At 36.2% G+C, this 16532-nt stretch overlaps 2 protein-coding genes across 2 annotated transcripts; one reads left to right on the top strand and one right to left on the bottom strand.

The window, feature by feature from the left end:
- Positions 1-360: 360 nt before the first annotated feature.
- rngo (DNA damage inducible 1 homolog rngo) lies at positions 361-3527 on the bottom strand. Its single transcript, XM_085960921.1, has one exon. It carries the CDS (start codon positions 3422-3424, stop codon positions 2102-2104), a length of 1323 nt encoding a protein of 440 aa, XP_085817047.1. The 5' UTR covers positions 3425-3527; the 3' UTR covers positions 361-2101.
- Positions 3528-3791: 264 nt separating this feature from the next.
- Positions 3792-15327, top strand: LTV1 (LTV1 ribosome biogenesis factor). The gene is made up of 9 exons (XM_085960919.1): positions 3792-3872; positions 4128-4265; positions 10023-10145; positions 10233-10371; positions 11001-11114; positions 11725-11963; positions 13347-13504; positions 13709-13865; positions 14920-15327. The coding sequence occupies exons 1-9, from the start codon at positions 3870-3872 to the stop codon at positions 15301-15303; spliced, it is 1455 nt and encodes a 484-aa protein (XP_085817045.1). The 5' UTR covers positions 3792-3869; the 3' UTR covers positions 15304-15327.
- Positions 15328-16532: the final 1205 nt, after the last annotated feature.

Raw genomic sequence — 16532 nt, 5'->3', positions numbered from 1 at the left:
TTGCCAAAAGACTTAAAATAATAACACTCGCTGCTTTCTTTTTTAACATTCCCATATTGACAACTGACATAACGTTTTTGAGAAGTATACAAAATAAGTGTCCGAATAAATTACAATATCATATGTAAACACCGCATATATTTATTCCAATGTTGCCATTGAATAAAGTGTCGAGACTTTATTTCAACGAGAAGTATACCAGAATTTTATGTCAGATCCATGCAGGTGTAAACAGTAAATGAAATTTTATGTCCGACACATAAAATAAGTATAACGGTATAAGTGTCAGATGTAAACGTACCATTAGTGTTGTGTAAAAATATCTAAACTTCATTTTAGAATTTTCTGTGTTTTGAACAATATTAATTTTTAAACTGGTGCAAAAAAAACCTTTTTTTTTGTTTTATTTCTGAGATTTTTCATTTAAATACTTGAGTAAATATTTTTTTTTGCTTTCATTCTGTTAAAAATTTATATCTGTGATAATTGGTGCATAAATAATACATTATGAAATCTTCTGTGGTTATGCAATTGCACGACTGTTTTTAACGAAGAACAATTATAACCAAAATTAAAAAAAGAAACCTAAAAGCCTTATCCTGGGCAGTCATTTCTCTAAGTGAGCATCACTTACTTATGACTACGTAATATTAATGACTATTAAATGTATAAAAAAAATATACCGCCCCAAGTATACCTATTATATTTCTACTAATCTATTAGAAAGATTGCTGTGTAATGAAAGAAAAATTGAAAACCATTGACGTCATGTTCTAAATGAGATATTCGATAGGAACGGAACATTAACATATTAAGCTAATTATGAAATTATTATACAGCTAAGTAGGTATCTGATTATATAAATGAAAACTTAACAAAAATGGCCTTCAACCATTGAGTATTCACATTTTCAATATTTCAGACAATACTAAACTGTCTCAGATCTCACTGTAAAATCATATAGGTATTTCACCTATTAATGTTAAAAGTAAAATGCCAATTTGGATGTAACATAATATTACTATAACATAATGAACGGCAACAAATAAAGAGGAAATAACACTAATAATGCAAGCTTTCAAAAGGAAAGCATGAAAAGAAAAAACATTACAAGACATTATAATAAAATTTATATTGAGCACAAAAAAATAACAAGTTGACACTGTGAACAAAGATAACATCAGCTATCACATTACTCAAGCGGGCTGGGAGATGAAATTAATCCAAATACAAAGACGTTTCTCATTCAACAGGTTTTCTTTAGGATGTACTTATATATTATAATAGTAAATAAAGCTGAAATGTAATGAATAAGTACATTATTATTAGGTAAGTATGTTTTTAAATTTTTAAACATAGTGATAAAGAAATCATTTTCTTTCTAATTAAATGGTGCTGATATTACAATAATATAGTGAGTACACATGCATATTCTTGCTCGATGGTTTTACGCTGATTCCAACATGTCTCAACGTGTGTACCATCTGGCTCGATGGTTTTTTTGTTCAACGTCGAAGAAATTGCGCTATCCGAAAAAGATTGAAGGTCTGTAATTCATGCACAACGTAATTTGAGTGAGGGAGTGAGGACACACCGGCAAGGCTAGTGTGGCCTCTCAGTCGTGGTCGAAGTCGTGGCAGTGCGACGGTGACCTCACAGCGTCTTGTGTCGAGTTGCTTGACTGTGTGGACGCAACGAAGAGCATGCTTCCAAGTCAACATGCTCGATCGAGCAAAACCGTCGAGCAAGAACGTACTAGGCTACTAAGGTACTAGGCTATAGTCATCATTATAATGTAATGTTTACAATCAATGAGTCCATAAAGGCAAACATTTTTCTTTAGACTGAATCAGTTCTTGTTTAAATATAAAGTGTTTTATTGTGAAATTAACATGAATCTAATAGCTGTGTGTGCTCACTAGCATGCCATTGAGGCAATAAAAACATAACATATAATGTTTCAAATCTCAAAAAACCAACGTCGAACACCACCATTTTCAAACGTCCACCTTAAACACATTCGCTTCACAGTTCCCACATTCAAAACGTAATTTTGATAGTTGAGACTTTTGTGTCTCCGACGGCTGCGTCGTAAAGATGGTCAGAAGCGCAAGGCTTTCGCAAACAGGGCCGCGGTAGCTTTGGACTTATCCCAACCGCAACTCTGCAATTCCGATTCTACCTGCTGTCTGGTAAAACCTAAGCCTACTAACTCGCGAATCATCGTTTCGTTGGCACTGTTAGGAGGTGAACTCGCCACCGGGCTTGAAACAGTCGCGGACGTCGTCGGTTGGTTGGCTGATGTATTCCTAGCATTCATAGCTTCTCCTGAAAGAAGTAGACTTTCAGCTAATTCATCTTCAGTTGAAGAAGGTCGGGGAAGCTCCCCTTCCGCCAGGAAAGCTGTTTCAGTTCCGGTGGTTCCTATGCGGAGAACGTTACGTTTCAAATCTATATTACACTGATGTCTCCTGAGCATGTCTAATCCGAGAATCATATCCATGGGCTGGTCTTCGAGAACAGAAAAAGAAGTGGTCAAGAAATCCTTTTCAATGCGCATCTGTACCATATGGATACGGCCAATGATTCTCTGCACGCCCACTCCCTTGGCGATACCAGACCACCGAGTGTCCACAAGTCGCATGATGTTGCATCGTTCAGCACATGCTGCAGACATGATAGTTGTCTGTGCTCCGGAATCAATGAAGGCTTTCACCGGGAATCCGTTCACGTGACAGTTAATATAAAGCATGATAACTGTACCGAAAGTCTCAGGATTGTATTCCATCGCCGCCTCCATATTAGCTTCGATGTTCTTCTGCTTAATCTCTTCAGCGATGAGTCTCTGGGCTTCCGTATCGAACGGATCTGAATTCATCATTCTCAATCTCTGTTGCTGACGCTCCGTCTTGGCTGCGATCTGTTCTTTCAGCACTTGCGAAAAGGTGTCTATGTTACCGGTCAAAAGGGCATCGGCAAGTCTAGGATTATTCTGTTTAAGCAGGGCCAACTGGTCAGGGTTCGCCATAAACATATCTCTAATTTTCCTCGGATCGTCTTCCGCTCCCACTGTAACGGCCGTCGGACTCGTTGAGCTACCGGGAACCCTAATGCTGCTGAAGTCCAGACCGGCCAGACCAGCTACGCCGGCTGCACGACGGTTGCTTGATTCGTCTGGTGCCTGCATTTCAGAATTCGACTGTAGAATGTGCTGCAAGATAATAATATCACCGTCGCCGACGCCCAGTTCTTTGAGCGTCTTCTGCTCTTCGTTGAGCAACCGCCCGTTGAAATTCAGGACGATCTCCCGGGCGGGGAAACCGGATTCCACTTCACAGAATGCTTTGAAATTCTCTAATTCGAGGTCCTCCGACACATCCAGCACGAATATGTCGTCGGCGAGGGTCGTCACGGTTACCTTCATTGTTGATAAATTCACTGTGCGCGCTTTTTTCTCAAAGACAAATAAAATTATTTCCCCAGCGAACAATGAACCGAATGAACACCGCAAATTATCAAACGACAATAATGACAAGTCAAGACAACAACAAGATAACAAAAAATGCATTGTTTTTTTTCTATAGCGCAGCATTTTTCACAATTTACTAAAAAAATAATCGTTGAAGCTTTGTGAACCGTTATCCATGAAATCTATTTTTTTCTAAATTAAACGTTTGGAAAATATATAGATTTACACTAGCGCGCATCTTTTATAATATTAAAATTGTTGTCTTGTTACGTGTAGCCATATAATTATTTTTAATTAACTATTATTGTATATTGTCTATGCTCCTTTTAACACATGCCATCTGTCAAGGCAGATGTGATTCTAAAATAAATAATAATTTGAGTATTATATCTTCATTACAATGGTACATGACAATCATCATAAGAATTCTGCATATTTTTGTCATAGTTACATAACCTTTCTTGCAGATTTAGCTTAACATGTTTTTTTTAATTTACCCACAAAATTTCCAAAATGTAATCGACGTGTTCGACAAATCTTGCAATATATTTTGGAGTCTTCACAGTCTATTATTAAATTGTGATTGACGTATCTGCCACACTATTATCTAAAACCCGTTATTATTATTACATTTTTTCATGTTTGTTATGTGTTTTAGCCTAAAACCAAGAAGTTTATTGATAAAAAGAATGCGGTGACGTTCCACCTTGTACATCGCTCACAAAAAGACCCTCTGATCTCAGATGACACAGCACCGCAGCATGTGCTTGTGGAAGCAGCTGACAAGCAAAACAAAGTAAGTTAAACTACAATCTCACATAATATTCAGGTTGTCGTCATAGTACTTCTACACTCATATTCACCAGTTTATTTGTTGATAATTGAGCTGCTCAGGTGTGAAAAAGTAAGTTTCCAGATATTGCCATTTGAAGAGACAAAATCACTTAGCATTTAAATTGACAGTGATATGTATGACAAGATTCCTCACAGAACTAAATCCTATCTAAAAGTGACCTCCCATTGTATCTTACGGTAAGAACACATATTATCATCACGCTACGTGCTGGCACAGTAAGCTTGCACTGTGCGAAAAAAGTATGTAATGTAATTTTTCTTGGTACCTAATCAGAGTGAAGCTCCCATCCTGTAGCAGTTTTTGAACCAAAAACTAATATTGACAGCAGAATCTAATAGACAGAACAACAATAAGGTCACCTCATGCGTATCATGCTACATCATCAACCGCATGAGTCAGTGGATCTTGTTTTTTCTCGATTTTCTGATAGATTATTATCTATGACTGGTGTTTACTTATATTATCTATGGTCTGCTGGTTGTGTTTTTTTTAAATTATTAATGACCATGTCCTTGCTTTTTCGTACAAGGTGGTTGTTAGTAATTTTGAACAATCACTAATACTCAGGCTTTGGAGGAAATCACATAAATATAATATTGTGTCCTCATCGGGAATCGATCCCAGAGCTCCCGGATGGAAGACCAGCGCCTTATGCACTGTACCACGAGAGCCGCCCTGCTGCTGGTTAGGTTCTGTTTATTAGTAATTTGACATACGAACACGTAAACATTGTTCGAATTAATTTAAATTATCATGATTTATGAATAATATTAAATATTATATATCAGAAATTTTCTAAACGTCAAATGTAAAGCATTGTTTATACCTACTGATACACCCCTGTTACAGTCGGGCTTCTCCCGGTGTAAAATAATCATTTAGTAGCTATAAGTCGAAACGTAACCCTGACCTCTAGAAACGGCTTCATAAAACATCTAATCTGATTCCTTGCTCAACCACGTAAGTATTTTTTAATCATAAGTAAAGGCCTTCGTCCGGTGTGTGAAAATCGCATATTGGGCGGAGGTGTAATTAAGATATATTTAATTTAATTCAAAATGTATAAATGATGATGGATGAAAGCGATAATTTTAAGACTAAATATAAGTATTCAAATATAATAAATTTTGCCGGCAACGTTGAAGTCTTCGCGCGCCTGCGCCGAGGTGGTCCTCGTGATTCGTCAAATCGTAAGGATCACGCGATAAAATTTGGCCAATCACGAGAGTCCTTTTTGCTGAATGGCGTGGGTACGCGAAGTTTAAAAAAAAGAAATAAATAAGTGAGCGTCCCTTTTTCAACATGTACGGACCTGCGAAACTTATTGTTAAAACAAAATATGTAAACGTTTAAAGAAAATGTAAAATATAAACAATATCACGTTACGAGCACGAAGGACTGTGTTTTATTTACACTCCAATCGTTTGAATTTCTTTTTTTGTGAATCCGGGGTTCGATGGACACCTGAGCTAGCCGCTGGAACCCCGGGGATCTCAATGGCGCCTTGGCAACGTGAAGCTCGAAGAATCGCATGGATTCTTCCGAACCCGCGAAATAAAATTTACGCCCGCGAACGCTAAATAAAAGTTTATGATCCAGGAGCCGGAACAACCAAGAAATGGTTAACTAAAAAGTGGACTCCGACGTGACCCTTATCAAAGAAGAAGTGCTGTCTCCAACATCAAACCGGGAGAGCCCTCTGGTGTTCGAAGACAGTCCACATACGGAGTTGACCGCGCCTAGCGTCGTGCTGGAGACCGTAGCACCAGCGCGTCTCCAGTACGACGAATGGCTGCACAAATCCCACCTATGGAGACCAGACACATCATCGACGGTATCCAGCGAGGAGGGCTCGTAGAGGCCACGGCCCACTCACGACGAAAAACGGCGAGCAAAATGCCGATTTTCCTAGGGTATCACTAACATGTCGTGTACCCTAGTCGACCACGGGATGTTCGGTGAGGAGAGAAAAAGGAAACGCGAGGCCAGGGAGCCTCACAAGAGGGCTGAAAAGGCGCGCAAGCTGAGATGAATCAAATCTGTGCGGGCGCAGGCTCGACCACGAGGAGATGAAGCAGGACCAGTCGCCAACCCTCGAGTCAAGGGTGAACGCCGAGTTGCTGTTGGAAGTGAAATGTGTAGATTATACGAATAAAACATCCGGAAATTCTTCTAATTACGGATATAAAGTTAATTAAGGACCAACTTTCTGAGCCTTGTAATCTTAAGTTCATTAGTACGAAAAATGTACAATCTAGTTTTAAAAATAACACTTCGCAAAGTGACGCCAATTCTTTCCGTTCAAATAAAGTAAATATGAATGAATTCGAAAACATTAACATTGAAAATCGCAAACAATTTTATAAACGGGAAAGAGGATATTCTACAGTAGCGCGAAACCTGTTTCAAAGTTACGCCGTGTTAATAATTTGAATTCAAAGAGAAACGAGGAAAATAGTATACGACCGTCACTATTATTTCTTTACAAATTACCAATCGTAAATTTAACACAGCGAAAACGGAACGGGAATAATAAGGCATCACTCGACGAAGTGTTAGTTGTTATGTTAAATTTTAATAAGTTAAAATTAGGTATAAGAGGATGAAAGTAGAGATTGTATGCTTGTGATAAAAAAAAAATGAGTCAATAAGCCGTAAATTTCTCAACGGGGTTTCAATAATGAAAAAATAATAATAATAATAATAAAACGTGAGAGGCACCGCAAATCGGCGCGGCGCGCCTTGGAATAGGATGTCGGGCGCGTAAAACGAAACAACAATTTTTTTTTTTAAATAAAATGGGTTTCACTAAAAATAAAGTTAATTACACAGTTTTAAGTTTACTGATTCAGAAATAAATATAATGAGAGGGTGGAATATTTCAATTTTTAATACCAATGTGATTTATACAGTCAATACAATGTTGCAAAATAATTATGGGTATTAGGGTAAAATATTAAAAGTGATAGTAAGTACCATAAGTACAATGGGAAGATTTTATATAAAATTAGTAGCTATTTAATGTATGGGGTAGGAGTAATTAATAAAGTAAATTCGAATAAATTTAAAGTACAGGAAGTCTAATGAACGAATAAATTACTAAAGAAAGAAAAAGAATAAATACAGATGAAGACAATTTGGAAGCACAAAGGGAGCCACCTCTCAAGTAAGCGCATCCAAAGGCAGCGTAGCGGAAAATTCATGATACCAAAGCTTGATGGTGTGGAGAGTGCGCACTCTCCTTTCTCGCGCAGGTTCATGGAGAGACTAGGAACGTGACGCCTGAAAGATATCGTGAAACAACAAGAGGTACCTCCGATGTGTAACCATCTATAAAAAAAAAAGAAAGGGAAGAGGATACTTATTGTGAAAATCCATCCTAGTACCTGTGAGAAAGCCGTGCCGCCGTAAGCGAGCCTAGCCGTTGTACCGCTATACGATGCCTTGCTCGCAGTAATAGGAACAGATGGAGACACAGTATCTGTCCGTGAGGTGATACTCCAGAGACCAGCTAGAATAAAAATAAAGGTAAAACGTAACACGAAATAATAATTCCGAACGAGGGCCAAACGTCTACAAATGTAGCCTCTCGGAATACAAAAAAACTGGACAGCCCAAGAGTCGAAGACTGCAGCTCCACGACCCCTCCGCTGACTGGTATAAAAGAACGAGAAGAATAACAAAAACATTACGAAAACAAAATAAACGCACGACATTACAGGAGAAAAATAAAATAATAATAAATTATGACAAATGATAATAAGAAAGGAAAATAAATCAAACTCTGACTTATTCAGGAGCATTGCTTTGAGCAGGAAAATAGTAATTAAAATAAATATAGAAACAATACGTAAAGTTAGTTGTTTTTTTTTTTGTTAGAATAGTTAGATTGTAGTTGAATTTTTTTTATAAACTGTTATCATGCTATGTACTTAACGGATGAACAAGGAATTGGATGGGTGGCCGATGAGATCAGGGCGTACCTTTCGACTTTAATCCAGATGGGGCGAATTGATACACCCCTGTTACAGTCGGGCTTCTCCCGGTGTAAAATAATCATTTAGTAGCTATAAGTCGAAACGTAACCCTGACCTCTAGAAACGGCTTCATAAAACATCTAATCTGATTCCTTGCTCAACCACGTAAGTATTTTTTAATCATAAGTAAAGGCCTTCGTCCGGTGTGTGAAAATCGCATATTGGGCGGAGGTGTAATTAAGATATATTTAATTTAATTTAAAAAGTATAAATGATGATGGATGAAAGCGATAATTTTAAGACTAAATATAAGTATTCAAATATAATAAATTTTGCCGGCAACGTTGAAGTCTTCGCGCGCCTGCGCCGAGGTGGTCCTCGTGATTCGTCAAATCGTAAGGATCACGCGATAAAATTTGGCCAATCACGAGAGTCCTTTTTGCTGAATGGCGTGGGTACGCGAAGTTTAAAAAAAAGAAATAAATAAGTGAGCGTCCCTTTTTCAACATGTACGGACCTGCGAAACTTATTGTTAAAACAAAATATGTAAACGTTTAAAGAAAATGTAAAATATAAACAATATCACGTTACGAGCACGAAGGACTGTGTTTTATTTACACTCCAATCGTTTGAATTTCTTTTTTTGTGAATCCGGGGTTCGATGGACTCCTGAGCTAGCCGCTGGAACCCCGGGGATCTCACTACCTTACCTACCTACCGAATTTATTTTTTATTATATAGTTTGGGAATATTATTTTCGAGGTTTACGTCTAAAATGTAATTTTTGGTTTGGTTAATTTGACAATGCATTTATAATTTATATCATGGATCCATGCTCCTTTTGCTTTTTTTATTCTGTCGATCGATGACTGCACAAGCTTGTACATTACAGTTTCAATTTCCTCTTCGCAATCTGAAGTACAGTTGACACTTCGTCGTCGTCAGATCGTGATCTTTCAAAATATTCTGCGGAATGATGAAACCATAAGATACTAAATTTGTCCGCATGACAGCATGTGAGCGCACGTAACGTGATCGTAAAGTGTTCGCCTCAAGAGAAATCTAAAAATTACAAGTAGCACAATGTGGCTCAGAAAGGTGCATGTTTGGCTAATGCGGAAAAATCACAACAGAAACCAATGGATATGGAATTTGAGAAGAGTTTGCAATGTGATAGAGGTAGCTAATCAAATGAATTATTGGCAATGGGCTGGACATGTTGCTTGGTGAGTGGATAACCGCTGAACAAATTCCGTCATACAATGGTACCCAAGGGGCACTAAACATCCACAGGGACAGTCTAAAACCGCTGGATAGATGAAGTCCTAAAGTTTGGTCGATGTATATGGCAGCGAAAAACCAGGGATCGATAAAGGTGGAGTGAGCTAGGTGCCTTCATCCAACAGTAGATCAACCTCGACTGATGATATCATATTCAGGATGTTGTGTCACCAACCTATACATTATTTAGTCTCTTGAGCAGTGTTAACAACATTACACTCCTCTCTAAAAAAACATGTTTTTCTATAAATTCTTTATACTGGTTTAATGGTTCCTTATATGGTTGTATTTGGACGTTATTCTCACAAAATTAACAACCAAAGAGCATGTTGTTACTCATGTGTCTCTCGAATAGCGGTGAGTCATGTAAATAGTTTAATGTTTCACCAACAAGCTATGGTGGCCAGTAATCTTATTACTTATGAGATTTTAATTTCAGGGTGATAAACATATTCAGAAAGAGGAGCAGAGGAAGTGGGGAGTATTCTACGATGATGACTATGATTATCTCCAGCATCTGAAGGACGCTCAAGATGTCTCCATTAACTGGGCTCCAGCTGTTGTAAGTCAAAGACTACTTTAAATCAATCATATTATTGTATTACCATATTGGATGATTATTGTATTACAACACATGAAAATATTACAGGATCCCTCGAGACCAGTGCCAGTTAAAGAAAAAATTCAGAAGCCCAAGAAAAATGTCCGCATCAACCTTCCGAGTTCAATGTTTGCTTCGGAAGTGGAAGATGAAGTTGGACTTCTCAATAGAGCAGCTCCGCAGTCAGGTATCTACCCATCAACATGCTCACTTCCACGCTAAGCTCCCATAGACATATTATAAACAAATCAATATTTCTGTGGATGGTATATGGAATCTATCCCTCTCAATAAAACTTCCATTTTTTTTCTAAGTTTCTGTATAGGTATAATGCAAATAAAACATTTGTGTTATATTTAAAGTCAAAGACAAATAATACTGTATTTTTCCCTTCTCCCCCTGTAGACTAATGATTAACAGAATGGTTGTTTTCTACAGCAGTGTACCACACTTCCTGAAGAACTAGTTGAAGATTTTGATTGATAACTTTTGGATGTCATGTTATAAACGTTAGTACATATGGATATGTATAACCCATAGTTATCCAATTTGGCATTGCTAATAATCTGGATGGAAAATAACATTGATGATAATTCAAGCAATTTGAATCCCTTGTCATTATTAACTTAACATTGTTTGTCTACTAATTACAGATCCATGAGCTGAACACTCTAATCAGTCTAATCAAATGTTCACAAGCTGATTACACACAAATTTGTTACGTTCTACTTACTAAAACGTTCTACTTACTATTTGGCTCATTCAATACATATCTGATGTACAGTATTTTCTAGGTATTTTCTTATTCATTTCCAGGACTTAGATTGGATCTGGACCCTGACATTGTGGCTGCGATGGACGATGACTTTAAATATGAAGACCCTGATAATATGCTCGAAGACAATTTCATGGAACTCGCCATGATGGAAGGTAACATGATTTTTCATTACGTTAATCAATAAAGTTCTTTAACATCACTATTATTTATGTTTTTTTTCTGTCATAGTTTTCAATTATTTTTTTATGTAAACCTATACCTTGAAATAGACAATTTTTTACAAATACAGACTATAATATTATATTGTTTGAGACTTAGACGGTTGATTTTTGGGCTGTTACCGTGTGTTCTTTCTCCTTCTTTTCCCAACTTTTCAGACTTGTTGAAGAGATAAAGTAGGAACACTGACAATGTTAATAGGTGGGGGCGACAGACTACGTTTTAAAACATTATGTTATCTGGCTCATTCAGCAAAATCAAATATCCGATCTGGCGTTTTCGGTCGTAACTAACACAGTAAAAAATCACCCCTTTTTACCAGACCTCTTAAACTAAACACTTCAGTATGTTTAGAATAGCACAGTGATTCATACACCTAACAGTATGTGTACTTCACTACATTATGTCTTGAAAATAGTCATAACGAACCCGAAATGTCAAAGAAGGAGGAAGAACACGGCCAATCCAAAAACCAAATACAATTTCAGACTACATTGGTGTAAGTTATATATGTATACAAATAGTTCATTTCTATATTTCCAGGTGGAGAAGAAGAATACTCAGGAGAAGAAGATGAGGAATATGATGATGATGACTCACAACGAGGATACGCGTCCGACAACCAGCTCAGCGACAGTGACGACTCACAGAGAGGCGGCCGCCACAGGGGCATGGCATACGATGATGACGATAATAAATCGAGATTCTCTCAATACTCCATGTCATCCAGTGTCATGCGTAGAAATAACGGACTCACCCTGCTCGATGATAGATTTGAAAAAGTTTGTAATTCTTACATTAAATTTGTGTAATGTTAACCAGTATAGGCTAATCTACCTAACATACTGTGTCAACTTACGATTCCAGTCACCTGCATTTCTCTATGAGAATCAAATAACCATATTTTGATCTACCAAAGTTAGTGCTGCCTTTCGTCAAGGCTTCTATTTTATGAGAGTTCTACAATACTGAATGTATTTTTTTATTAGAGATTGTGAATGAGATGGTTCGATCACACACAATTTTCATTTTCTTTGTATTGACAGCTGTTTCGGATACAAACCCGTGTTTCAAACAATCTAATGATAACTAAATTATAGTTTTATATTTAACTTCAGTTATTTGTTGTATCTATCAGAAGATGGTTTGTAGCCCGAAATTAATAAATCGATAACGGTGAGATGTGTGAACCAATATACTGTTGTGATTGTGATTAATTGATCAAAGCATAGACAGTTTAATTTTTATTTGAAATTCGCGCCTTGCGCTTCAGAGAAGACCGCCAGACGAAAGCAGTCGAGCAATGGTGAATCACTTTTAGCTTTTTCTAACTCAAAAAGGATCAGTTGTTCCTCAACCGTATTAGCAAGCATCCAATTCAAAATGTAACTTCCCCAGCCTTATGTTTGGGGCTAGAGACCACGTTATAATCTTGAGCGCCCATTTCAATAAGTTAAAATCATTACTATAATCGTGTATATCTATCATAAATGAGTCGCGTAGAGTCATAACTCGCATTCTCCAAAAATTTAATTTCGAATAAATCACGAAAGAACACTAGAGCACTATTTTTCGTAATCACAAAATAGTAATTAAATATGAATATTAATGAGTGACATTGTTGATTTGATTTTTTAAAGTATATAATGGATCTCATTATGACTCCTTCTTAAGATGTAAATTACGCCATGGCAGTCTGAAAAAAAATACAGATTCCTGATCGATTAAAAAGACCTTAGAGCTAGAATATAATTTACCCAAGAGTGATTTTTGGAAGTAGTTTTTACATAGTTAAAAGTAATTTCTGATATCCAACTATTTTATTTTATATAGATTGCATTTAGAATCACTTGGCATTATTAACTAAGAAATGAGAAAATTGCAAAATGTGCATTATGATTCTATGCAACTCGAATGTGCTTTGTTAATGTTAAAAAACTGTATAAAAAATAAATATATCTGTGAAATCCTACTGTAAATGAAATACCTATTATCAATTACTTACTACTTAAACTCCTCAAAATGAAATCGTGACGAATAGTTTTCTGTCATTGACTGTAAAGTACCATTAGCGACGTATTGAAATGCTCTATACACATATATGTTAAACTAGTCTTTTTCTCACAAACACACAATTTTCATTGATTCTTGACTATCTCATTCAGATGTTCGCCGAATATGATGACACTGAAATAGGCGCATTGGATTGTGATGACATCGAAGGGTACCTCCAAGCCACTCCTGAAGTCTTGCTTAAGTGCGCAGAACAGTTCCACGATCAGAGAAGAACATACAAACTCGACGTGGACAAGGAAGCTAGAAGGTATCTATTCTTTTCAGAGATTGAATTTAAATGTAACATGTACACTTACAGTTTCCTTGACATTGCATATTTTTCGTACCTACTTCTGTTTTAGTCACTGTATGTTGTGTTATGTATCTCATCAATGTGTTGAATTTTTGTGAATTAGGCAATAATATATATATATATAATTAGGCAGCAATATAAGTAATGTTTCTATTTCAGGATAACACGTTTACAGGAAATAGAAGAAGAAGACGAAATGAAAGATGAAGATCTTTTCGGTAAAGACGAGGAAGTGAAAGAAAAATGGGACTGCGAATCGATTCTCTCAACATACTCCAATATTTATAATCACCCCAAACTGATAGAAGAACCGAAGGTGACTATTTAAATTCCTTTCTGGATTCATTAAATTCAGCAAGTTTTTTTAAAATCTAATCATTCTTATCAGTTTCAAAGTCAGCTACCTCCATGATCCACCATTTTGAGATAATCGCAATAAAACCATCAAGCATGTTTAGGACTGAAAATATTACAGAATATTATTTTCTTTTTGCAAACGCAATATGTGTATAGTATACAAAAAGGCAAAGCTTTAAAGTTGGTCGAAAAATATAAAAAATGGCGGCTGATGAATATATGTAACAGACTTTGCAATCAATTCGATGGTTTAGTGCACAGATATTGTATGTCCAGTTTAGTACGTTTTGAGAAAATCGAAGTTTAAAAATTGAGATGCATGAGAAACGCACATATCATGTATTTGAATGATACAGTATCTTCTAAAATATCCTGTTTGGACGTACAATATTTTTACAGCATATAGATATGATGCAGACGAACGTTTTGTGTATGTTAACTCAATTTCGACAAAAACTGGACATACAATATCTGTGCACTAAACCATCGAATTGTTCGTTTAATACTATTTGATATTCTATGAATATACATGCAAAAGTATGTATTTTTAGAATCAAGGGGAAAAAAGTAAATATGAAGGTAACTGACTATGAAACCAATAGCCTCAAATAATCCATACTCAAACCATTTTGTTGAAACCTATATGACCACGTTAATTAGAACACTAATTCGAAATATGTTTTCAATCTTAGCCCCCAAAAATATTGTTTGTGATGTAAAAAGTTTGTTTTAAATTGAAATATTCACTATTTCATAACTCATAATAAATTTTGCCACCCTTGAGAAGATAGCGTTTAAATTTAAAGCCCAGTAAGACTCATAAATTCGGAATGTACTGTAATTTGTGTACACCCAGTATTCATAGAATGGCATTTTTTTTTACCTAAGCTTAAATTTATAAATTTAATATTGACTTTGTTGATCATAATTTTCAGTCGAATCTTTTGCCTTAAGCATAATTTTAACTGACAGCTTATGTTTGGCAATAATCCTACCTGATTTATTTATTTCAGCGCAACAAGAAAATAAAAATTAGCGCAAAAACGGGCATACCTTTGGGAGTATTAGAAGGATCCGACACAAACAAACTGACTATGAAATCTCTAGCTCGCTTCAACGTGGAGCAAGCCAAGTCGCAGAAAATAAACTCTGATTCTGACGATGAAGATGAATCCATTTGCGAGTCAGTCATGTCCACACTAAGCGTTCTTTCTCTGCGGCCCAAAGACGAGACGCCCGATGAGAAGAAAGAGAGGAAGAGATTGCTACGTGAGTTCCGACAGGAAAGGAGGATAGAGAGAAAGGCTAACGCCCAGGCCTTTAAAGATGAAAAGAAGAGGCAGGACAAGATATCCATGAATAATAGAAACAATATACAAGGCATTAAGATCGTTTGAATAAATAAATATTTATTTTATCAATCTTTTGTTTTTATTTTGTATACCTTCCTCTTTATACTAGTCAATGTTTATCAACCAACCAAATTCGGATCAATAACCGGATGTTCTTGGTCTGAATCAAACACCCATAAAAAAATTACTTGCGATTTTTGCCAGACATGGTATTTAAAACCGCTTCCGTAACTTCGGAGGGGTGTTCTACCACTACTTGAAACTTGATAAGCCTATTTTATGAAAAGGTCTAACTATGGGATATGTACTATTCAGCGTAACTTGGAGGTGCTGAGCGACTTCACTCACCAAAGTTCATATGCACTGTCAAACCAAGTAGAGAGTCAACACGCGACTTGTAAACGTTGTGTACATATTTTCAAAACAATATTAAAATTTATCATTTTAATGTGAAAATGTTCACAATAATCCCCAGAAATGTTTTTAACAGAACGTTGAAGCGAAGCTCGGAGCAGGAGCATGAAGCAATGGGATTTTACCCGGAGCACTGAAAATTTGTAGTGCTCCACTGCTCTGGAGGTTTTTTTATTATTAAATTTTTGTCCTAAAATCCAATGAAAATAATATTATATTTGACACGAAGGTGAATTCAAGGGGCATGTCGAGTTGTACTCAGTATGCCCACTACCCAAGCGAGTGTCAAGAGGATTTTCAGTACTAAAACTAATTCTAAGTGAGAAGCTGGTGAGAAGGCAGATAATGACTGACGATTCGCTTTCGGAAATTTTGTTTAATAGAATTAATAATGAAAATGACGAATAAACCTTGTTTTAAAGCTAATTATTTTTTAACATTTGTAGGTAAACATAAAATACCTATTACGGAGCTGGAGCAAGTATTAAGTCCCGGAGCGGAGCAACTCAAAAAAGGGTCCGCTCCAATCCTCTGGTTTTTAACATTCTACGCATATTTCATAATATATTTTAAATGGTTTACTTTATTCCAAATAGCTGTCCTAAGTATCCACCTAGCAAAATTTGCCAACATTGAAGAGGTTAAAGGATTTGGTCTATATTTTGGGTTGAATGAAACACCATATATTCTGTAGAGAACTTTTTATATCAAGTGATTCACCATTATTCATTATCATTACATTTTTCTTAAAAGTACATTAACACTGGTTATTATATACATTAACCAAATTATTACATTAGCTAAACAATAATTTTACTATTTTAATTAGACTTTTTTCTAACATGATATACATAAAACTT

Source organism: Rhyacophila brunnea, unplaced genomic scaffold (assembly GCF_057557595.1).
Source record: "Rhyacophila brunnea isolate RB1 unplaced genomic scaffold, BYU_Rbru_1.0 scaffold_12, whole genome shotgun sequence".
Taxonomy (NCBI): Eukaryota; Metazoa; Arthropoda; class Insecta; order Trichoptera; family Rhyacophilidae; genus Rhyacophila; species Rhyacophila brunnea.
The sequence above is the reverse complement of the archived record's forward strand: the minus strand, read 5'-3'. Positions and strand labels throughout refer to the sequence as shown.